Source organism: Cyprinodon variegatus, unplaced genomic scaffold, assembly GCF_000732505.1.
Source record: "Cyprinodon variegatus isolate N-32 unplaced genomic scaffold, C_variegatus-1.0 Scaffold33, whole genome shotgun sequence".
In the NCBI taxonomy this organism is placed as follows: Eukaryota; Metazoa; Chordata; class Actinopteri; order Cyprinodontiformes; family Cyprinodontidae; genus Cyprinodon; species Cyprinodon variegatus.
The window spans coordinates 118,229-141,274 of record NW_015150486.1 but is presented as its reverse complement, the minus strand read 5'-3'; the positions used below and the strand labels follow the sequence as shown (position 1 = coordinate 141,274).

The following is a 23,046-nucleotide window of genomic DNA, read 5'->3' as shown; positions in this document are numbered from 1 at the left end:
GAAAATCCCCCTGAAAACTTAATCAGTGCAGTCAGTTCATCCAGATTACCATCCTGCCTTCCAATATTATTTCTGTCGGAGCCGCTCAGACCCCCACATACCAGCGGTGCGCTGTCAGTAGGAATCCCATTCAACAGCAGCCTCTGGCCGGGTCGCCTCCTCGCGGTGCGGCGGCTTGTAGGTGTTTTTAATCTAAATAATCCAAACTGCAGGCAGCAGGATAATAAAAGCGAACATATTCTGTTGGCAGGTTTCAGCATTTTAAGCTAATTTAGGCGTCAATAAACTGTTTCAGAGGAGTGATCACAGCGCTCTGTGTCATCAGCGATGTGTCTGTCTCCCTGCCAGCTCCCAGATCAGCTTCTCTGATTGGTTGATGCGGCAAGTCGAGCAGCAACAGTTCAATTTTTCCATCTCGAGCAGCAGCGCGTCACGTGCACCTGCTGCTCAAAACACGCTGCGGGACATTTTGCTGCGCCTTGACGCGCGTCAACCATTGACTTTGCATGTAAACTCGCCGCTTCTGCTGCGCCTGCTGCGTCCGGTGTGAACGTAGCATAAGAGTTCTTAACATAGAATCTCTTAAAAAAACAAAAACAACTTTTTTTTGTTTTACTTCACAAAAAACATTTCACTTTTCCTTCCTGTGACAGATTAAATATCAAGTCATTGCCTTTGTTGTTGCACACTGAATGTCTAAGAAGGGGTCTGAAATAATAAGAGGTTAAATATTTTTTTTATTTTTTCCCCTGAAGTGAAATAAGCTCAGGTTGTTGTTGGGACAGGATCGCACATCTGTAAATGATTATCTCTGTTTTTCCATCCTTCAGGGAGGAGGAATTAACATACTCCGTGATGTTTGAAATAAAGTCAATTTCAGTCAGGTTGGATAAAATATGTTCCAGATGACAAGTTTGACAGTAATATAAAACAAGGTTTATTTGTTGAGTGTAAAAAGGTTTTCTTGATACTTTAGCTCCAGATGCAGCACTTTAAGGCTTCAAACACGTTTATATAAAAAGGTTTTCCATCTATAATCTGAATCCTTACTATAAAAACCGTTTTAATTATTTGGGAGGGCAAAAAATAAGTTTTATATTGCCACTTTTGTTTTATTTTTGGGATTAAGCTTTCCCCCTCTTATGTAACTCCTCCTCTTTTCTCTTCTCATCCAGTTCCTGCTTTTGCTGGGATGCTTCGCGCTCTTCTGGTCCCTCTACTACATCTTGGACGTCACGCTCGGTCAAACGAACCTCAGGGGCCTCCTGTGTCTGCCGAGGAAACGGAGCCGTCAAAGAACCGGCCACGTTGGCAAAGTGAGGGGAACGGAGGAGGTGTACCAGGAGGTGTATCAGGAGGACCAGGACTCTGGGGTGGAGGCTGTGAGTGACGTGGAGGTGAAGGTTCCCATCACCAGGGAACATCTGGAGACGTAGCGCCCGGACTAAATGTTCAACCTCTCTCTGTGCCCATGGGGTTTTCTCAGGCTTCTTACTCTGCTCTGATTGCACTCAGCTCTAGCAGCAGTGATGGTTTTCAAAAACCGAACTGCAAATAAACCACTTTGCTGCAGCTACACCCCACCCCCCCCAAAAAAAACAGAAATTGGCCTTGTGTGTGTTTGAGCTGCAGTTGTAAGTCTGTTTTTGTGCACTTCTTCTCAACCAGGAAAAAAATGGATATCATTTCTGTCATAGTTCGCTTTAAAACTGGGTTTTAAAAAACTGCTTAGGGTCTAACCTCCCAGTTTAACAGCAGAGCCACATATAAGGCTGTGATATTTTTACCCAAAGAGAAATAATGTTTTAGATTCAGGTGAAAAAATACCTGTGGGGTGAAAAGGAAACCTATTCTGTGCAATATATAATGGAAGGTGTGTGTGTGTGTGTGAGAGATGGGAGTGTTTGTACTTGTGACACCCAGGGTCTTCCTTTTTAAAAGTGTTCATATAATGTGACTTTCAAAGGGGTACTCTTGTAATTTTTTATATCTGATCTGTAATTTCATGCTTTAGATTTGTACATCCGGGTTTTTTTTTTTTTTATATCAGGGGTTTATTAAAGAACATCTGATTAAAACTTGAAGTAGGATTTTTTTTTTTTTTAAGCTTGGGGATTGTTGGTATATTTTTTTTCTTTTTATAAATTGTAATATATCAAAATATTTGTGCCTGCAGAAGAGATTTGCTGTGTACAGACTGCATCATGGGATTTAAAAAAAAAAGAATGTATTCGAAGCTGCAGGTGCTTTTATATGCCGAGGAACAATTTTTCCAAAGGGTAACTGTTTTGGTGAGCAAGTCACAGATTGTTGAATAAAATGAATTAAGTACTTATTGGAACTGATAAGCCTTTTTTTACTTTGTATTTTTTTATTCAATTTAATAAAGCAATATAATAAATGACAAAAGATTTCATGACTTTTTTTGTGTTAAATGTTTAAATTTCTAGAAATTAGTAGCTTTTTTCCACTTTAGACATTAACATAATGTTAGATTTTTTTTCCCTCAGCTACCATTTCCGGTCTTAATGTACGGAAGAGGATTAGGGCCACTGAAAAAAAAAGTTAACTGATTTTTTAAATTTTCTTTCAGTTTAACATGGGAAAAAAGTCAGAATTCTGACTTTAAACTCAGAATTCTGACTTTTTTATTGTCAGAATTCAGTCAGAATTCTGAGATTAAAGTCATAGTTCTAATTAATTCTGATTAAAAAAAGTCAGAATTCTAACTTTTTTTTCAGTGGCCCTAATCCTCTTCTGTATTAATGGCTTAACTATCTTGGAAAGATGCATGTATGCTTACACCTGTAGAAAGATAAACCATTTTTAGGCTGTAGAGAAACTGCAGAGGGTTTTTTTTTTATTATTCCTTTCTGGTCTAATTTATTTCCCTAGGTTGGATACTTTAATCTTTGCCATGGCAGAAGTTTACATAGATCCATTTTTTTCTTCTATTTCTGCATAAAGTGTGAATAGACTGAAAACTACTTACCAAAAACAGCTGTTTTAGCTTAATTCAGAATGTGGATGACTGGAAAGTTGGAATTCCTGCCTTTTTTTCTGGTCAGTGAATGCACCGTTACATAGAACTAGATTGCCCAAAAACACTTCCCTATGTGGCTGTTGGTGGTTCTGGAGCAGGGTTAAACTTCCACTAAAGACTCATTCCTCACTAAGCAGCCGTTGGCCGTTTCTAAGGAACCACAACCTCGCAGCTAAAACTTGTTCGGCCATTTGATTGCATCACTATAAATATGTCTTCCACTCTTTTTTATTTCTTTTCGCCTTTTAGTTTTGGTTGAGGATCACAATTAGGGCTGAAACAATTAATTGATTATTGAAATAACTAATTTTGTAATTGTTAATCATAAACTATAGAGACTGAAATATGTCTTCAGCTGACAGAGAACCCCATTAAGAGCAAAAATTGTACCAAGATTGTAAAAAAAAAAAAAATATATATATATATATATATATATATATATATATACTTATAAATATGCTCTATCCAGAACTCAAGTGGAAAACTTTTAGTTTCACCTGGTTTCATTCTGTAAAAAATCTCTAGGGAACGTTTTCCTATATGATTATTAATAGAAAAAAATTATCAGCTGATAAATTGGGCAAAAATAATCATTAGCTGCAACCCTAATCACAATACAGAGAGAGAATCTGATATGCAAATCCTATTTATCTGTCAGCAGACGCGCAATTATCGCCTGCTTCATTCATTGATGCTGTATTAACCAGTTTAATTAACCTGCTTTACTTTTTTCACACCTGAGTTTATAACTCCAATTGTCCCAAACCAAAGACTCGCATGAACATTTCTTAACCATTTTAAATCATTTCAATTGCACCAAAAAAAACCCCCCAAAAAAAACAGTTTAAATGGTGTCCATTAATTCTTTGTAGGAGAGCTCAAAGGTTAAATTGGAATCAGCCAGAATCACAAATGTATGTCAATCATTATTTATTAAGACAATGTACAAAACTTTTGATACTGACACAGCAGGTGTAGCAAAGTAAGAAGGGACTTTTTACTTAACTATTCAGTAGCAGTAAAGTTTAAGACCAACTGCAAACTCTTTGCTTGTGTTTGGCAATTTAGGACAAAATCTCTTGAAAATATTCTCTGAATAAACTGATGCTTTATCTTAGTGTCTGGAATCTGATGGACTTTGGGCTTATAACAAAATTTAAACGAGTCAAAAATAACTAATTCTCAAAGAATGCATTAGATTTTTTTTTTTTTGGTTGTTTTGCATAAACTGCAGCTGGTAGGAAAAAAAAGCGATGCTGCAGTGGTCAACAGAGTAAACATAAAGAAACCTCAATGCAGGGCGTTAGAATAAAGAGGATTATAGGTTGGAAGAAGCACCTAAAATCTAGATTGGTAAAGTTAAGATGAAAAGGACCAGTTAGTTATCCAAAGGCTCCTGGAGGATGTCTGGGGCATCTGAGGCTTCAGGGGAAAATGGGCTAAAGAGGTTTCTCATATCTGTAAATCAGGGATTTTAAAGGATCTGTCGGGGTCGGCCGTAGCTCATGCCCTCCTGACTGGCTCCCTTATTGGACCCCATCTGCAGCCCGATCACGTTTTTCCCGGCCTTTAGCTGATCTTCGCTGAATTCTCGCTTGTTTTCTTGTGCTTTCCTGCAACATAACACCCAAAAACGTCATACAGTTGAAATGGTCAGTGCTATCCTTTCTTTGTACTGTTTATTTTTAATCTAGGATGGCCTGGTTGGTTTTACTCCACTCACTTGAAGAACCAGTTAGGATCTCCATTGTATGTGCCTTCCTCCTTGGTGACGGCCAGGCTGCCTAAGGCTGACAGGGTCCGCTGCACTGCTGCCAAGTCCTTACCTGTACAAACACATAACATGGAGGTTAAAGTACCAATAATTGACTGAAAACTGGTCTTTTCGCACAACGGGAAACCCGCTCTGACCTTCCCAGAGGTCCACAGTCTGAAACATGTCAGTTTTGGTGACACCGTACTTTTCCGCGGCGTTGAGGAACTGAGAGATCTGCTCCATTTGCTTAAAAGCCATCGGCGAGCTCTGGATCTTCTTTATCGGTTTGTTTCCAGGAAACAAACTGTTAATAAGTTCACTCAAGACCTGGCAGGGTGGCAGCAAACAGGTTTAAATGAAGGAGTGCTCTGCTAATGGAGGTTTATCAAACAGGATCTGGACACTCACGCATCCATCCTTTAGCCAGGCCTGGAAGCCGAGTTTCCCGGCCTCCGGCCTCCCGACGCCAGAGCCGCACTGACGGTTGATCCACTCCACCAGGATCTGCTCCAGCTCAGGGTCATACTTGCTGTCGATCTTATCCTGAACCTGCCGGCTCATGCCGTAGGATGGACCTTTGTTAGCCATGCCGACACCCTGGGAAATGAAAGAGATGGAGAGGAGGATGCATGAACATTAGCAGAACCACTACTGATCATGGCTTCATAAACACCATACTGTGACTTTCAACATGGCAATGCCTTTAGTCCAAAGTGGAGGTTTGTGGACGATGCAAGCAATGTAGCATTTGAATATTCTGCATTAATTTACTATAGACTCGCCGGCGCTAATATCAGTTTGCTTGAAAAGCCTCCATAAATTCAAACATCCAAAGCTGGGATTAACAATTTTTTAAGTCAAGCAGGTCTGAAGTCTCAAGCCATGTCTCTAAGTCGAGTCCAAAATCAATAAATTCAAATCTGAATAAGTAATTTTCACCAAATGCATTGAATAAATACAGAAAAATATTTTGAAAAGGTTTTTAATGCATCTTCCACAACAGATCAAGAAGGATGCATGATTTTAAATAAGAAATAGTAAACATAGTAATGATTTGTACGATAGTAGCCATTCAAAATTTCTCAACTTCCCTTGATTGGCCCTTGGCTGGTCCTCTACAATTCCTTCTTAAATATAAATATTTGTACTAAAATATTTTCTGTCATGATTTGTGGACATTAAGATCTAAAGAGAAGCGTCATCTCCTGGTTAGACCCTGTAATTCAGGGAAAAGGTAGAGTCAGAGTAAAAAAAAATATGCAAGAGGGGGTCACTCCAGTGGCTGGAAGCTGGAGGGGATTTCGCTGGGAGTTGCAGGGAAGTGGGCTGCCATCCGGATGGCGTTTGACTGGAAAGAGTCATTTTAAATGGCTGCTACTGTACATGTTTTTGCTATTTCTGCAGCACCTGGTTCATCCATCTGTTGATGAAACAACTTTTTAGGGAGCGCCCATTTTCTGTGAGGCTACCGTTAATGCTTTATGTATCAACATTTTCCATTTGTTAAAGAAGCATGTCATAGTTTGATAAGAATCCATTTAGGAATATATGCACAGATGACAGCTTTAATAACTGGTTGATTAATATTATTTGGGGAGAGTTGGTTGTTGGCCTACATATCAGGTATGTCAGCCTGGAAGTTGCTTTTGGGTTGAAATTTATTTTCTAGCCTAGAGCTAAAAAAGACAGATAAGGTCAAAGCATGATTTTCACATTTCTGTGGTTTGCATTTTTGGCTAAATATGGTTATTGTTTGTTACAAAAAAGATTCATACAGACCATGCATCTTTTGGTTTGTTGGTGGCTTGGTACAAATTTATGGCAAATTCCTGGTGTTTTGGGATTGTTTGATCCATTTAGTTTGTGACTTCAGTTATACTTGATTCAGCACTTCTGTTACTTACCTTGGACCAACTTTTCACACTATATATATATATATATATATATATATATATATATATATATATATATATATATATATATATATATATATATTTACAGTATTCTTAAGAAAATACACCAGCACAAACACACACATACACCCCACATGCAGATCAAAAGCGTGTAGATAAGTGTAAAAGCTCAGCACCGTCTGAACATTTTTATTCATCAGTGGTGTTCACAGCGTCTCGTCTCCCATTGCACCCCACTCTGCCTAATCAGAGTCTCCTGTCTGTTCAGGGTGAAATGGTTTACAGTGGGAGCGCTACAGAATACCAGCCATCAAATGTATGCTTTTTTTTTTGCCATTTAAATCCACTCTGTTAGCAAATGCAAACTGTCATAAATAATAGTTAAAAATTATAGCCTTTTGGGGCAACCAGCCAAGTGCAAAAGGCATATCAAAGCGCTGCTAGCACCATCCAACCTTTGTTGCCATCTTGATGTCAGGTCACGTTGACTTCCTGTACCTGGGGAGGTTAAGGAGTTAGGATGTTAAAGGTTTATGTTAGGAAATGACAGGAGAAGAGCCTCCTTGTTGTGATAGGATAGAAATGTTTTATTTCATTTTTTTCAAGCTTTCTGCTAACTGCAGCTTTAAATAAAAAAAAAAAATTAAGTTGGGATAATATTGGCTTAATTTTTAGAAAGCAACCTGAGTTCAATTGCATAGCTGATGTGCAGGAAAAGATATAACCAGTGAGAGCAGAGATACCAATATTCACATTTCTGGAGTGAGATCCAACTTATTTTTTATTAATACTGAGAAATTATTCTTAAAGTTATCAAAATGTCTGCACCAAAAGAGAAACATTTCTTCTTTGTGTTTGTGTAAATTCAGTGGTAATCTATGAGGCCCTAAGATGTTGATCGTTTTCTGTTGGTCTCACACAGTTTGTCTGGATGCTTTGGATGATATGGCTGTAGAACTTTGTGTGAAGTTCTACAGCCCAGTAGCCCAACACACTTTTTCCACATGGCTAATAAAAAGATGCTAATTAGCAATATTATTGAATGACTTATTGATGTACTGACTTTATTGATCTCAAAGTGAAGAAATATACTTGTTACAATGGCTCAAATAGTCAAAAAGAAGAAGAAGAGGGTGCTAAAGAAAGAAAAGTTGCTTATATATATATATATATATATATATATATATATATATATATATATATATATATATATATATATATATATATATGTAGCAGATTCTAGAATAGTTTCTTCCCCACTGGCATTAGACTGTTGAATGTTGTATAATATGGGGTTCTAAAAAAAACTGAATCTTTGAAACTGTAACTAAAATATAGTCGTATTTTTACATTTATCGTGCTGCACTTTAAAAAAGGAAAATGTCTTGAGAGCTGTACTGAACGAAATTTATTTTTGTATACACCCTGTGTGTACAAAATGACAATAAGTCTAAAAAAAAAAAAGAAACAAAAAAAATATATATATGCACCTTTTCTTTCTTTGTATGACAGTTGAAGTCTCTTTTTAGGCAGGATTATCATAAAGGGTTATTGCACAGGGTAATTATATAGATGGGTATTTATCTATATACCCTTTGCACTGGTTATCAAATATAAAGAAACAGCTTATTGCACAGGGTATTAAACATCAAATGCACAATATACTTTGCACAGGTTATTGCCGTTGTAGTGCTCCTGACAGTACCTCTGAATTTTCTCATTCTGAACCTTGAGGCACAGATTTGCATTAGTACTGCTTCAAGAGAAAACCTCCATGCAGTATATGTTAGCTGCTGCCTTTATCTGTAGGTAAAGTCTCAGGAGGCTAATTTAAAAAAAGGCTTACTGCCCGTTTTGTCATTTTGTAAAGGCTTACTTTGATTGTTTGTCTGTAAACAAACAATTTCTTACTCTGTTTAACCATAGTGCATCACTTTGTGTTCCTGGGTGTTATATAATTTAGATGAATCCATTTAAACACGTTCAAATGCCACCTATAATTAAAGTAAAGTAACTTAAGAAAGCCTTTACATCATGTCCCATTTTCATGTGCTGTGGTTTTGATCCTCTTTGGGGACAGCTGACTCCTCTTAAACATGATTGGACAGATTATAACCCATGACAGACCTGAATTAACTGAAAACCCTCCTGTTGGAAGATTAGATGTCTTGAAGGACCATGACTTGATCATAGAAGATTACTTTAAATCATCGGTTGTCAAAGCGGTTCTAAAAATGTTTGGACGCATGAGAACCGATGGGAAGAAATGTCTGGAGGAAGAAGGCTCCTTTTGAACCACAAAGAAGTCAGATTTGATACGACCCTAAAAACGGTTTAAAAGCACAAAAGGGGCAGAATAGGCAGCACCTGGAACGGATCAGTGGATTCAGAACCATGAAACAATATTAAGTTTTACTTAGCATTGAATAAGGTTCACAAAGTTAAGTAAAGACACGCTGCATGTCTGTATATATGAGCCAAAGCCATTAATGGACTCCTGCCCAGAATGGCCTCTGTGAGCTACCATCAACCCTTTTTAATATTTTTTACTTTCCCTGTGGTGGTTTTTCCAAACCACAAGAAACTAAACACACATAATGAGCAACACACTCACTAACATAAAACCTAAAGTTTACATACTATTATTCATCTCTATCACCCTCTTGTTTCCACACACACACACACTGCTATGTTCTTCACAACTCCTACTGACATCCATCACTGTTTAATCATTATTACAGAGTAGTGCCTGCCTGGAATATGCCCTCAAAGTGATCAAAAGACCGCAGCTGCAAAATAACATGGAGTAAACTCATGCCGGAGGGGAAAAAAAAGATGGAAACAAGGCTCTCTGTTTTTTTATGCACAAGGTCTAAAAAAGAAAAGAGAAAAGAGAAAGGAATGTGCATTACATGACAACCATAAGAGAGTTACATAAGATTTTTTGGGGTTAAACGAGTCCAAGTCTCTTTAGCTGGTATTTATGAGTATCCAGGGACCTGCTGTTATGCTTGGCAGGTGGCCCAGGGTCCAATAAGTCCGCATTATCTGCCCAACAAGCTTCTGTGCTGCCTGTCTGCTTATTACAAACAACATATGGGAACACTTTCCCCACACAATGCACTAAAAACAACCCTAAAATGTTGCAGCAACTTCAGCTGCAACACGTTTAAATGCTGTTTGTGCTTGTAAGAGAAACACCACTGAGAGTGTTAATTGTAAACGAACCCAGGGGTTAACAAGCACGTTGTGGCTCAAATAGAGACGTGTTTGATTGCGAGGCCAAATGTGTTGCAATGAATCGGTATTTCAAGCCCACACTGGCAGAGCTCTACATGATGAAAGCTACTTTTCAGAACAGTAAAATCCTCCTGCATTAAAAACGAACACATTTTCATCCAAGTATCAAATAGAAACCATAAGTTCCTTTTTTCAAAAGTCTAAAAGTGATTTCCAATTAATTTCCTCTACTCGCCCTCATAATGGCCATCTCTCCTTGTGTTTTTCTGCTCTGTTTCTCTGTCACCATGGTAAACGTGCCCAATGCCAGAACAGGAAACCCATGCAGGGCTGTGGCAGCCTGTGGAGACGTGGAGTCATGCAGCCATGGCTGCTCCACAGTTAACCAGCTAACCACCAAAATAAGAACTTGGATTCAGTAAAGCCCTTTTGTGGGAATAACAGTCCTTAAAATCATTTTGTTCCCTCAGCAGGAGCTGGTGGTCGATCAGTTAGTGGTGGGTTCAGATGGGATGAATCCAGCGGGTTTTCCCAGCTTTGTTTGACTGATGCATGATGAGGAACTGCTGCCTCAGAGCTCCTTTGTAGTTTTGCCTTGGTTTAGCATAAAACCTGCCATTCTTCCCTCTGATCTGCCAGACATTTATAAAGCCCGTTTTCAGAACCCGCTGCCAAAGCTCTTCCTGGTTCTGGTTATTTCGACAAACTGCATAACTGCTGTTTGTCAGATGTGATGTATTGCTGAGTCTGAAGCCCCGTCCAGGCTGTGCTCCAGTGGGCCTGACTGACACTCAGATGTGCTCGATTCCAGGATTTCTGCTTTGTTTATCCGCTGCTGCTAGATTGGCTGAAAAGATAATCTTATCTCGCTCCTGCTGCTTCTGTTCAGAAAATTAGGCTCCCGGCCGGTACTTCCTACATATCTGCTGTTCCTGGAAACTCTGAGTGTGCTGCCATTTTTAATGGTTCACTAGTTATCTCCAGTGCAAATATTCCAGAAAGCCATTTAGAATAAGCAGCAGCATCTTATGTGTCTAATTATGTCCACAAATACAATGCAGGGTATAAATATTGCTTTACTTTCTTGGGTATGAATCTGCCTCTTGATAAGATCATCTTCATACCAGGGATGGAGTTATAAGAATATGACTTCATGTGGAGCATCGGATTATTTGCATGTGCAAACAGGACTGTCAGAGCTGCTTATGCAGAGATATGAAGCACTGTATGATCTTTACTGCAGTCCTTAGCTTTGCATAAAAAGTAATTTTATTATACATGAAAAAAGAATCATGACTAAGAATATAAGGTGGTTTTGTTTCTAAAAGATCAAAATATTTAACAATATACCATAAAATGTTCTAAGTTAATCATCTTTATAGTGATAAAATCCCACTGCCAGACTGTTTGGAAATAAATATTTGATTAAAAAGGATTTAAAACTCTTTGAAATAACCAGAGAAGAAGGAATACTTACTTTGTAAGAGATTAGGTGAGTTCTGTGGCTTCTGGCTGTTGGTGCGGTGTGAGGGACAAGTGCGGATGCTTCACTCAGAGTTTGTATATGCCTCACAGGAACGTCCCCTCCCAAAAATGCCTGCTTAAAAGGAGGAGAAGGCAATGATGACTTCACTAGTCTACAGAGAGACAGAAGCAGGGTGGAGGGACGAGGGAAAAGGGAGCGGGGGAAGGAAGAAAAAAAGGAAACTTCACCCTTATAAGGCCATGGCCTTTCAGCAGCTCCCTCTCCCTGTCTGCTGTGCCTCTTCTCCTCACGTCAAACCCGGGCGCCCTGCCTTATTTGGGTAGAGCTCATTCCCATGCAGAGGAGGGAAACAGCAGCCAGGCAGCGTTGGTTTTGGTCAGAGGGAATTCTCCAAATACTTTCACCACATCACACATCACTCAGAGAGGCTGCGGGATGGTGGATGGGAAAGGGAATGGAAAGAAAACAGAGAAAATGTGGAGTAAAGACATGATGTCCTGCTCTATAACACAGACAGAATGATGAGGAGACGAGTGAGGCGCAGTAGAAAGGAAAACGCATCATTCATTCTGTCGAATGTAGAAACAGAGCTCCGTGTAAGCAGGGAGCGCTGTCACTGAATGCTGCTTGTGTGTCTATGACATTTCCATCATTTCCGTTCCATTACGACTGCCTTTTGGCATGACATGTTTACATCTGTGATCCCCTCTCTGTGACCATTACTGTAAGTTTGAAGGTCCACAGACACCACTTTCAATAACAAAACAAGGCAATCATTAAAAATCATCGTGTGGTGTTAGGAATACAAACAGTGCCTTTAAAATACTGTAATATTACAACCATGAAGCCAGTGTCGTTTATTCTGATTTTATGTGATTGAGCAAAACAAAATAGTGTATTAAAAGTTTGGTGACGAGACCAAGGAACAGAGAAGTTTAAGGCAGGATTAGGTTGTAGAAAAAAGATGCAAAACTTTGAAGCACTGTTAAATCCATCAACTGCAAGACTGCTGAGTACTAAACTAGACGAGCTGAGAAAGGAGAGCGGCGGAAAACATGCTTCTTTTAACCATGGAGGAGAGGCAGAGATCTGCAGCTCAGATGGGAGAGTTTGTAGACAGAACTCCACCAATATGACCTTTCTGGATCAGTGGCATAAAGGAGAGTTATTGCTGACATAAAGCCAGAGAGTCATTTTGCATGTTTACTTTTAAAACAAGGCAAGTTTATCTAAGCAGCACATCTCACTAGCAGGACAAGTCAAAGTGCTGTATATGAGAAAATGGAAACCTAAGAGGAAACAAAATGATTAATAAACACAAGTATTTAAGGAGAGTAAAAAAAATAGTGATTTAAACAATGAAATTATTATAGAAAATGATAGTTTCATAGGGATTCACGGTGGCCAAGCTTATACATTTGAAAAATTGAAATCTAGATAAGTAATTTTTTCTTAAAATAGGTGCATTTGCTCTTGGATTGAGGAGGTAAAAGAGACATCTTGCCAATGGAACAAGACAATTTAGACTTAAAATAAGAAAACACAATTGCATTGTCTTATTTTAAGTGCATATTATCTAATTATCTTATTTTAAGAGCAGAAATACTCATTCCATTGGCAAACTATCTCATTTACCTACTCAAATTAAGGGTAAATATACTTAATTTAAGAATTGTTTTACTTATTTGTAGATAATTTTTCCATTGTGTTTCCATATGTAGCACTGTTTTCTTGTAACAAGAGAATCCAGTTTTAGACTTAGACAGATTTATTTTGTCATTTTGTGTACACAAATATAAACAAAAAGAAATTTAATTTAAAACAATTATATTTTTAATTTAATTTTTTAAAGTGCAGCCTTGAAAAACATTAATAAATACATAAGAAATAGCCATATAAATATATAGCTATATATTTACAGTTCTAACATTAATTTCTTTTTATTCCTGCACTGCAAAGATGATCTAGAAATAAGTCAAAATGTCTTACATTAAGTGTATTTACCTTTAACTTGAGTAGGTAAAAAAGATGATTTGCCGATGGAATGAGGATTTTTACTATTAAAATAAGGTCATTAGATAATATACACTTGAAATAAGACAATTAAATATTTTTTTCCCTTATTTTTAATGTAAATTGCCTGTTCCATTGGCAAACTGTCTCAGTTACCTCCTGAATTCAAGAAAAAAGAACACTTATTTTAAGAAAAAATTACTTATTGTCATGGTTTTGGTTCTGTTCAACTGCAAAAACTATCTAGAAATAAGTAAAAAATTTCCTAAATTAAGTGTATTCACTCTTAATTTGAGTAGGTAAATGAGATAGTTTGCCAATGGAATGAGTAATTTTACTCTTAAAATAAGATAAATAGATAATATGCACTTGAAATAAGACAATGCAATTGTGTTTTCTTATTTTAAGGGTAAATTGTCTTGTTCCATTAGCAAAATGCCTATTTTACCTCCTCAATTCAAGAACAAATGCACTTATTTTAAGAAAAAAATGACTTATCTAGATTTAGATTTTTTGCAGTCTTATTTCCATTTTGGTGTTCTAGTTACTTTTGATTGTTTTTGAGTTCTTAGATATTTCTTGTTTGCCCTCCTGTGTCTCTGAGCTCCCTTCTTGCCTCTGTTCACACCTGCTCCCAATCTGCTAATTAGCCTGGTCTTTGTTTCTCTCTCTCATGTACCCTCCTTCTGTTTAGTCACTCTTTGCTGGTTTGTTGTCATTACTTTGTCCCCTTCTTGTTGTGAGTATTCCTGGTTTTCAGCATTTTTTGAAGGGATTTTTGTGGATTTATATTTTTTGATTTTTTGCTTCTGTTGAACTTTTTGGAATATAAATCTTCAAGTAACCTCCTTCATTTTCAGTCTGCATTTGGGTCCTGTCAAACCCCAGCCTCCACTTGACATTCCTCTAGATTTAAAAATTTTTTTTTTAGTCTTGGCTCTGGATTTGTTTGTTTTTTTACATGAAGTTTGCAGGTTCTCTTTGGATGCTGCAGCTACCTCCCAAAAAAAAGACTTCTAGGTTATTGAATGTCTCTAAATGGCTCTTAGGTGTGTGGGTAAATGGTTGCATGTCTCTGTGTTGCCCTGCGATGGACTGGCAACCTGTCCAGGATGTGCTCCGCCTTTTGCCCATAAACTACTGGCAATATTTTTTTTGTTTTTTGTCATGGGCCAGTTAACGTCCAGGTCCAAATCAAATTGAGATTTTATGGTAAAACTCAAAACTGATTGTTACAGAACTTCTGCTGGTCCAATTTAAAAATCATCAACATAAAACATTACAGGTTATAGTTGCAACTGTAAAAAAGTTCAAGAGGTGCTAATAGGTTTGCACAAAACTGAAGGAAAATAAAGAAACAGACACAAGCAACAAAGGAGCAAGCTGGCATTATCAAAGCAGCGCCTCCGTTTCTTTTTCTGTAAGGATCCGGCTTTATAAACAGCAGGTCATCTCATTTGATCCTCCTCTTAGCAGCTGTAAGAAAGAGCAGATCCAGATGTTCTTCTGTCTCCTTTTTTTGTGTGTGTGTGTGTGTGTGGGAGGGTTTGGTCGATTTTCCTTTTAATGGAGCCGTTTCTGACGAGGACTGTAAAAGATCCAAGAGATGATAAACACAGCTGTGACATTTTAGCCCAAATGAACGTCTATTAACATCCAACAGTGATGAAAGCTAAAAAATACATCAGAGGGAAACATTATTTTGACTGCAAGGGATGTTTGACCAGTAGAACCTCTGTAATAGCAATGCATATTCTCACAAAACTATTTTAAACAGCAACAGAATGAAAGTTGTTCAACCCTACACTATTTCATTAATCATTCTGCTTGTTTTGGTTTAAATGTTCTTCACTGAAGGCTCTCTTTGATATCATTTATCAAACATTTGCATTTCTGTGAAACAACTCGGCTCTGGGACTAGTCTACAGAAGAGAGGAATAACGAGCAGGTAATTTGATTAAGTGCTGTAAACTCTATTACATACTTGGCGTAGCTGAGTTACTGAAACAGAAAGTTGGCTGAGGATCCTGGAGTAACTGAACCAGATGGAGGGAGGTTAATAAGCGGAAAGCCTCGTCCTGTATTTCTATTTAATCGCTGTCAGATCTGCTGGAGATGAAACAGGCAGGTGTGTGAAGATGGGGTTGCTCAGGTAACAGGGAGGTCTGCAAAGGGAAGGCGAGCCCTTCTGCTGCGTTGCTGCAAACCAGGAAGTGGCTTATTGATCTAAAGAGGCGCCTCCCAAACATTTCAGTCTGTTAGGCCCAAAAATAATACAACAGACTAATGACCCCAAAGTGCATAGAATTACTTTACTCGTTATTTATCAATATGAAATTAAGCAACTATATTCTTTTTTTTTTAATAAACTTATTTTAAATTGAAAATTATTTAATCTAACATTTCAAATATTTTTGCAATGTTTGTTAGTGTGTTTATGCATTTTAAATCTAATATTTAATGGAATATTCAATAATTTAAAAAATGCATTTTACAATTTAATGGTATATTTAATATTTGAGTCATTTACCTTTTTCATGTAACATTTATTTTTATGAGACATTCACATTTATGCATTTAATGGCATATTTTAGTCCTCTATTCCTCAGGGATTTATTACAATGATTGTGAAAACCATCTTTCAACCACTTAGGGGTTCTCAGGGGTTAAACAGTTCAACTAAAACATCATTAGTTCAACTTTTGTTATTTACTTTAGTCCAACTGTTTTTAATATTTTTTATTTCTGCATTTTGTATTTTATTTATTTATTTTTTCCTACTTTCTTTGATTCTGTTTTATTTTCCTGTATTTTAATCATGTAAATCACTTTGCATTGTCTTTGTACTGAATTGTGCTATGCAAATAAATTTGCCTTGCCTTGCCTGACCCCCATTTTGTGAACCTCTGGCCTAAAAGTTATTCTGGCAAAGGCTTGATAAGTTAATGTCTGTTGAATGCAACATGAAGAGAAATGGCAAGGTTGTCAAGGCAATGAGGAAGTATACCTAGGCTGAACCACAACCCTGCCTGGATTCAGCAGGATGGATGTTTCCACTTACAGAAGAGGAGGGCATCGCTGTCAGGTGCCTGATCAGGGGAAGAGCCTCAGCTATCATCATTCTGTTCACAAGTAAATACCAGTATGTGATGTGCACTGGAAAAAACTTCTAGAAATAAGGAAAAATTTCCTAAAGTAAGTGTATTTATCCTTAATTTGAGTAGGTAAATAAGATGATTTGCCAATGGAATGAGTATTTTTACTCTTAAAATAAGATTATTGGATAAAAAGCACTTGAAATAAGACAATGCAATTGTTTTTTTCTTATTTAAAATTAAATTGTCTTGTTCCATTGGCAAAATGTTCTTTTTTATCTCCTCAATTCAAGAAAAAATGCACTTATTTTAAGAAAAAATGACTTATCTAGATTTGAATTTTTCTAGTGTGTGTTTTATTGCATTTAGATTTTTATCGTGACATATTTCATGATCTTGGTGCTGTTGACTGGCTGGATGACTCATTTCTTTCACCTGCCTAACGTTTTCACGTTAATCTGATCCACCTGCTCATTCTTCTATTTAACCAGCGCTCTAACAAGTCATCAGGGCCAGATTATTATTGAGCCAGTGGTGAGAGTGATCCAGCGTTATGAGTGTTTCTGATTACCTGGTCCTGACCTGTTCTGCCTCTCAACCACTGAGCCTGCGTATTCCCATCTGATCTGTTTGCCTGACCTGTCTTTGGACTCTTGCTAGATTTTGCCAGTTTGCTGAACTTGGAACTGCTTCCTGATGCTATTCTGGATTTCACTTTGGAACCTCTTCGAACTTCTGGACTCCTGATTCTGAATCCTGTCCATCCCCTCGACCACGACTTTGGCTTTGCCCTCTGGATTGTCCTGCCTTCCTTCAGATCTGATCCCCTACTTGATCTTCTGCTTCTGGGACTACGCAATCAGGGCGGCGGCTTGTTGTCAGCCAACCAGCTGGAATCAACCTTATTCTCTGGGCACTGACTGAACTATAACACCAGGTTAGTGACTCCCACGTTCGTAATCATCCTCCGTCAGATTAACGTGGTCACTTACCTGAGTTTTCCTCCTGCAGAGGTTCCTGTGCTAGACGTCCTCGCTGTTGCTTCAATTCCGCCATTTTAAATGAAACACTTTTTTGAATTATCTGTCTGTCTGCATTGAATGCTGGGTCCTTTGTTCTCAGCCATGACAATATATTTGTAAAAAAAACTGTATCAAGCATTTTTTTGCCTGATGCATGGGTCTTTTCTGATTTCAACTTTTATTATGTTTAGTATATATATAAAAAAAATTTAGACATACAAGGATGTCTATGATAAAATATTTGTGTTTCAGTTTCAAAAATCATTTTTAATGAACGACAGTTGACATTAGCACTGATCTGGGCTCAGCTTTGCCTTGTATATTCTCCATATCACCAGATACTCCTCCTGCCTCCCAGACCAAAAAAGGAACTAGTCCTCCACTGGCCTTATTTTATTATATTTTTTTATATCCATTTGTGTGATGGACTGATGACCTGTCCAGGCAGACCCTGCCTTTCGCCCAATGACTACTGCAGATGGGCACCATTCCCCAGAGCGCTGCAAGGAAAAGGAATAACAGATGCCATAATTTTAAAGCGTTTACATCTAAAGCTGATATGGTAAATTTTTTTCATCAAAGAAACAGTGTGGAAATGGATGGCGATACTCGATAAACTGGAGTGGCTGGTATGACCAAATATCTGCTGTGTGTGTTATCTATGTGCTTTTATTTTACATACTTATATTAAAGCAGGTTATTTATCTTTCAGCTGTCTGCTTGCCTTGAGGGACAGTGAAACAACATATTTAGTGTTTTACTGCCAGGAAACATTACAACAGGACCATTGTCATGACCGGCTAACATCTATTTGAATTTATGGGTGAATGTTTGCACTAAAAAAGCCATCATATCTCAGACAATCTTTTATTACATCCAAATACACATTTTTAATTGAGAACATTCATGTGATGTATAAATCATTGTCTGTAATCACATACGTAACTAAAGCAAAGGGGCTTATGCTATAGGATAAATCATACAGTAGATCCCAGATCGTAACAGTTCTCTTTATTTACTGATTTTTTTTTTTTCTTGGTTTTATGAAGACAGGTTTTAGAGGATTTGTGGAGCCCCGTTGGTTGGTCAGTAAGTGTAAGGGTACAAAATGTGACCGGTGAATATATTGTGCTCCAGCTTTGTGCAAAGTTTTCTCCCAGACATCAGCTCCAGATAGACCTGATCGCCTCGCTGCATCTCCATCACCACAACCTGAGAACAAGCGTACGTCAACAAAACATTTCGAAGAATTCAGGGTGAAAAAAGGGAATCCTTTGTGTTTTTAATGCTATTTTCCAATCTAACCTGAGTGGCGCTGTCCTCGATATCTTCTCGATTGTTCTCCCATACGCTGACCCCAACTTTACCGTTCTTCATAAGCTGGACCTACGCATGCAAAAAAAAAAAAAAAAAGAACTCAATAAAAATACTTTGGCTAAAAAAAACAAAACATTAAAATAAAGGCCTACTTTGTGGTAGAGGCGTCCCCCTTCTGCAACGGATGAGTAAACGGTGAAGGAAAACATATAAACACCAGGACAACTGGCTGTGAACACACCTGCAGAAAAAAGTAAACCATTTTAAATTTTTTTTTATTTTTTAATTAATGGTACAATTATCTTCCCAAAGCTGAGTCAGTTTCTCGTGTGCTGCTTTACCCAGTGCTGGGTTGTATCTGTCGCCAGAGTTAAGTGTTACATTGGGGTAGGGGATGGGTACGTTGGTATTAAACGGACCAAAGCAACGCTCAGGGGATCCAAAATTTTCAATAGCCATATTTGCAGTCATGGTGGCCATGAAGGAAACCTTGAAACCATCTGAAAGAAATGATAAGAAACTATTCACTAACAACTCTCATGCAAAAAAATGTAAAGTTCTGTTCATTTAGCACAGATGTACCTGAAAGCGCATTTACTCTGCTGTCCAGGATTGGGATTTTCTCCCACAAGTTTTTTATCCTCATGAAGCTCTCGTCCTCTACTTGGAACAAATCGTTGGCCGCACAGCAGCAGCCACGCTGACGATAGAAGGGACAGGTACAGTCCCACTTTCCGCAGGTTTGAGATCCTTCCCACTGAACTACAGCAAGTCAGGAAGGAGAAATACAGAATGTCAATTAGGATGCTGATCTTTACTGCTGACTCTGCTCAGATTTTATTTATTCAGCTCTTTTAATGCAAACAAATGTAGCATCAAGTGTATTTAAAATATAAGACGACTCTAAGGAATATTACATAAAGCTAAAAAATAAAACCAAAGAGATTCAAATCGGCTGCAGTTTTAAATAAGAGAACTAAACAAACAATATAGAAGGCCTAAAACAGGCAGAAAGTTACTGAAACACACAGAGAGCAAATAAAATTACATTTTACTTATAAGAGTTATAATTGCCATAAAAGGAAAAAAATCTACTGGAAAACTTGCTTGATTACATGCAAAAAGAATTAATAAAACTTTATAATGTGAGATTCAACCAAATACATAAAACAGAGTTGAAAACAAACTCGGACAGAAAAAACAAATGATTTTAATTGTTGCAAAGGAATGTGTGTCTGGTTTAAAGTTATCCATTTTTAGGCTTACGAGCTTCCAGTTTGAGGGCATCCAGAGAAGAAGACACGGCCTCCACACATCCAGAGAGAAACAACGACCCCAACAGGAACACTACGGCTAAAACACCCATCTGAAAAGAATACGAAAAAAAAAAAGAAAGTTTAATTTAGGATTGGGACCATAAATCCTCTTATGGAGCATTAAAAGCGACAGCTGAAATTATCTTTTTTATATATAGGCCTAACAAAAAGCAAAAAAAAAAGATACACAACCTTCAAACTTTATTGTTTTAGTTTTTTCATACATGGAGCCCTATGGTGGCAAATTACAGCTTTCTACACACTGAACATTTAGGATAAAATGCAAAATGCAAATTAAATTAGCAAAAGTTGAGGTGGTAAAATTTTAACACAACTTTTTAAGGAAATCCGTATCAGAGTTTTTTTTTTTTAAATCACTTTATTTCAAATCAAAGGCTTTCACCTGTTGTGCAATCAATTTAATTGCACTTAATTGAAAATAATGGGTTAGAAAGTTAAAGATAGGTATTGGTATATACTATGCAGTTGAATAATATGCACAGTTGTTCAGAATATCATTGTTTTTTTATAGGTAAAATATCTTATTGGAAAAGACTTATCTTTCCTTAGAAAACAGCAGGAATAATATTTTCTCTTTAGTTATAGGTCTTTCCACTGAACTCTTAGGTAACCTATAAGTGGCACATTTAATCCTAACTTTACTCAGAAGATTACTTTTCCAAACCCACAAATGAACAATTAATTAAATTAACATTGCACAGGGTGATGGACTGACTATGATTTGATGGTGTATCAGTTAGTTTCACCTATTTTTCTCTCAGTTTTCCTATGAAGGACTGAATTGCTTGCCGATATTTAACCAAATTAAGGCTGATAATCTAAAATAAAGAATTCAGTCTGCTATCTACACAGGAACTTGACACGGTAAACCCCAAAACTCCAGTATATGTCTAGTCTGCAGTTAACAAAGGTTTCCAAATTTGACCCCTTTTTTTTCTGAATCCTGATGGGAAAAAATAGGCAATAAACAATTTACTGTCTGCAATATCAAATATTACATTAGTGCAAGAAAAAAAAGGATAAATTGGAAAAATTATCTAAAAATAAGTAAAAATTTCTCAAATTAAGGGTATATACCCTTAATTTGAGTAGGTAAACGAGATAGTTTGCCAATGGGATGAGTGTTTTTTACTCTTAGAATAAGATAATCAGATAATGAGCACTTGAAATAAAACAATGCAATTGTTTTTTCTTGTTTTAAATGTAAATTGTCTCGTTCCATTGGTAAAATGTCTCACTTTCATCCTCAATTCAAGAAAAAATGCACTTATCTTAAGAAAAATTACTTACTTAGATTTCAACTTTTCACATTAATATGTTGCCATTCATTCAAGCTACATGCTCACAATCTAACCCATCATGATAAAGTAAACCTTAAACTCCAGACATTTGATTTTGTCTCCTAATGTAGATATAATAGCTCTTGTTTTTATAAAATACTGGTGAACTTGTAATTGATGTGACAATTAGCTCAGCTTTTGTGCGTAAATAAAGATGTATAACTTACTTTTTTGCTTAGTTGCTCCATCGTCAAGTTCAGAAATATTGTGTCAGGTTCAGGTGAGGGTGTAAAACTGAGAGTTTAAATCAGAGGAAGTCTCTGACCTCTTATTGATGGGCTAAAGGAGATCCACCCAGCAAGGTGGCAACCAGCTGTAGCTCCACCTCACATAAAAAAAACAGGCACTGTAAGAAAAAAACAAGAAAAAATTGGGCTTGTTTTCTCATAAATGACAGCCATTTCTGGTAATATAGTACGGAGGTGTTTTTTTCTTAGGTGTGAAAAAACAATCACTTGTGCTCCGTCTCTAGTGTCCTTTATTAGGACATTGGTCTCTAGTTGCCGTCCTTTCATAGGACCCTGCAGGCAATTGTTAAGATAGCAAAAGAATGCACTTAGAAATGTTTATCTGTCAATCTATATAGGGCTGAATATTGCTTTCTGATCAGATACAGTAGCTGAACCAGATACTGATTATTGCTTATTGTTGGTGAGGAAATGTGATATGCACAAGACACGCTTCATCATCATGTGAATGAAATGATCCTGAAGAAAAGCCAAATATGATAGATGTCCATAATGTACACAGGAAAAACACAATGGTGTGCGATACCTTAAACCTAGATAATAGGCTCTACATGTTCTAGTTGCTGTAGACTCTTGTTTTGTTTCTTCACCTTTTGTATATCTCTCTTTTCCATCTTCTCTTTTAAAAAACACAAAGCTTAATGTTCTTTATTGGGGTTTTATGTAAGCACCAACACAATTCTAATAGCTTATTGTGAAAAGCAGCAGCCCCTATGAGTTAAACTCTCACAGAACCACCTTCACTGCAGCACCTATATGTTTATGGATTTTTTTTCAGTAGGAATCTCCATGTCTAGGTAAAGCTACTTATTTAATTTTGGAGTGGAAACAATCTTTAGATCCTATATGAAAACAACAGATTCTCTTCAGTCAGAGGCTTCAGTGTAAAACAAACCCTTACAGAAGATCTTTATTGCCTACAGCTATTAAAATCTATAATAACTCGTCAAAAAAAGTATGAGTTACTGCAATTAGTTTCTCTTCACTGTCAATATAGTTCTTTTGAATAGAATTTCATTGAATTTGGGTCTTAATTTTGACTTAGTCATCCTTGCACTAGCCTCGTGAGACCATCCTGATCTCGCGAGCTTTCAAGATTTCACTCGCAGATCAGTCTGGAGACTCTCCGTTAAAGAAAGTTTGGAGCAATTCACCAAACGAACGTCCAATCAGCGTTGGCTTTGAGGCGGGTTGAGGTGTGACGCAACGAGAAGCGCGACAGTTCAGTCTAAAGAA

The 23,046-nt window shown here is 37.3% G+C and overlaps 3 protein-coding genes across 3 annotated transcripts in view; 1 reads left to right on the top strand and 2 right to left on the bottom strand.

Annotated features, from left to right (window-relative positions):
- Positions 1-1,585, top strand: part of pcsk7 (proprotein convertase subtilisin/kexin type 7) — a 29,679-nt gene extending 28,094 nt beyond the window's left edge. Inside the window, exon 13 of the mRNA XM_015401888.1 lies at positions 1,153-1,585. Within this exon, the coding sequence (XP_015257374.1) occupies positions 1,153-1,436 (284 nt within the window). The 3' untranslated portion in view covers positions 1,437-1,585. The remainder of the gene's footprint in view (positions 1-1,152) is intronic.
- Positions 1,586-4,257: 2,672 nt separating this feature from the next.
- tagln (transgelin) lies at positions 4,258-11,546 on the bottom strand. Its single transcript, XM_015402212.1, has 6 exons — positions 11,430-11,546; positions 7,168-7,210; positions 5,208-5,396; positions 4,955-5,126; positions 4,767-4,869; positions 4,258-4,656 (listed from the first exon to the last, which is right to left on the bottom strand). The coding sequence occupies exons 2-6, from the start codon at positions 7,177-7,179 to the stop codon at positions 4,518-4,520; spliced, it is 615 nt and encodes a 204-aa protein (XP_015257698.1). The 5' UTR covers positions 7,180-7,210; positions 11,430-11,546; the 3' UTR covers positions 4,258-4,517.
- Positions 11,547-18,603: 7,057 nt separating this feature from the next.
- Positions 18,604-21,858, bottom strand: LOC107102625 (caprin-2-like). The gene is made up of 7 exons (XM_015402006.1): positions 21,730-21,858; positions 20,152-20,251; positions 19,468-19,647; positions 19,227-19,385; positions 19,038-19,126; positions 18,874-18,954; positions 18,604-18,780 (listed from the first exon to the last, which is right to left on the bottom strand). The coding sequence occupies exons 1-7, from the start codon at positions 21,748-21,750 to the stop codon at positions 18,655-18,657; spliced, it is 756 nt and encodes a 251-aa protein (XP_015257492.1). The 5' UTR covers positions 21,751-21,858; the 3' UTR covers positions 18,604-18,654.
- Positions 21,859-23,046: the final 1,188 nt, after the last annotated feature.

What these genes read in the sequence shown, in the direction of transcription:
- tagln (XM_015402212.1), bottom strand. An exon ending in CCTGGCTAAAGGATGGATGC is followed by an intron (nt 5,127 to 5,207) that starts GTGAGTGTCCAG and finishes CCACCCTGCCAG; the next exon opens with GTCTTGAGTGAACTTATTAA. An exon ending in GATCCTAACTGGTTCTTCAA is followed by an intron (nt 4,657 to 4,766) that starts GTGAGTGGAGTA and finishes GTTATGTTGCAG; the next exon opens with GAAAGCACAAGAAAACAAGC.
- LOC107102625 (XM_015402006.1), bottom strand. Translation starts at nt 21,750, where the DNA reads ATGGAGCAACTAAGCAAAAAA. An exon ending in TGCCCTCAAACTGGAAGCTC is followed by an intron (nt 19,648 to 20,151) that starts GTAAGCCTAAAA and finishes GACTTGCTGTAG; the next exon opens with TTCAGTGGGAAGGATCTCAA. An exon ending in GGGGACGCCTCTACCACAAA is followed by an intron (nt 18,955 to 19,037) that starts GTAGGCCTTTAT and finishes TTGCATGCGTAG; the next exon opens with GTCCAGCTTATGAAGAACGG.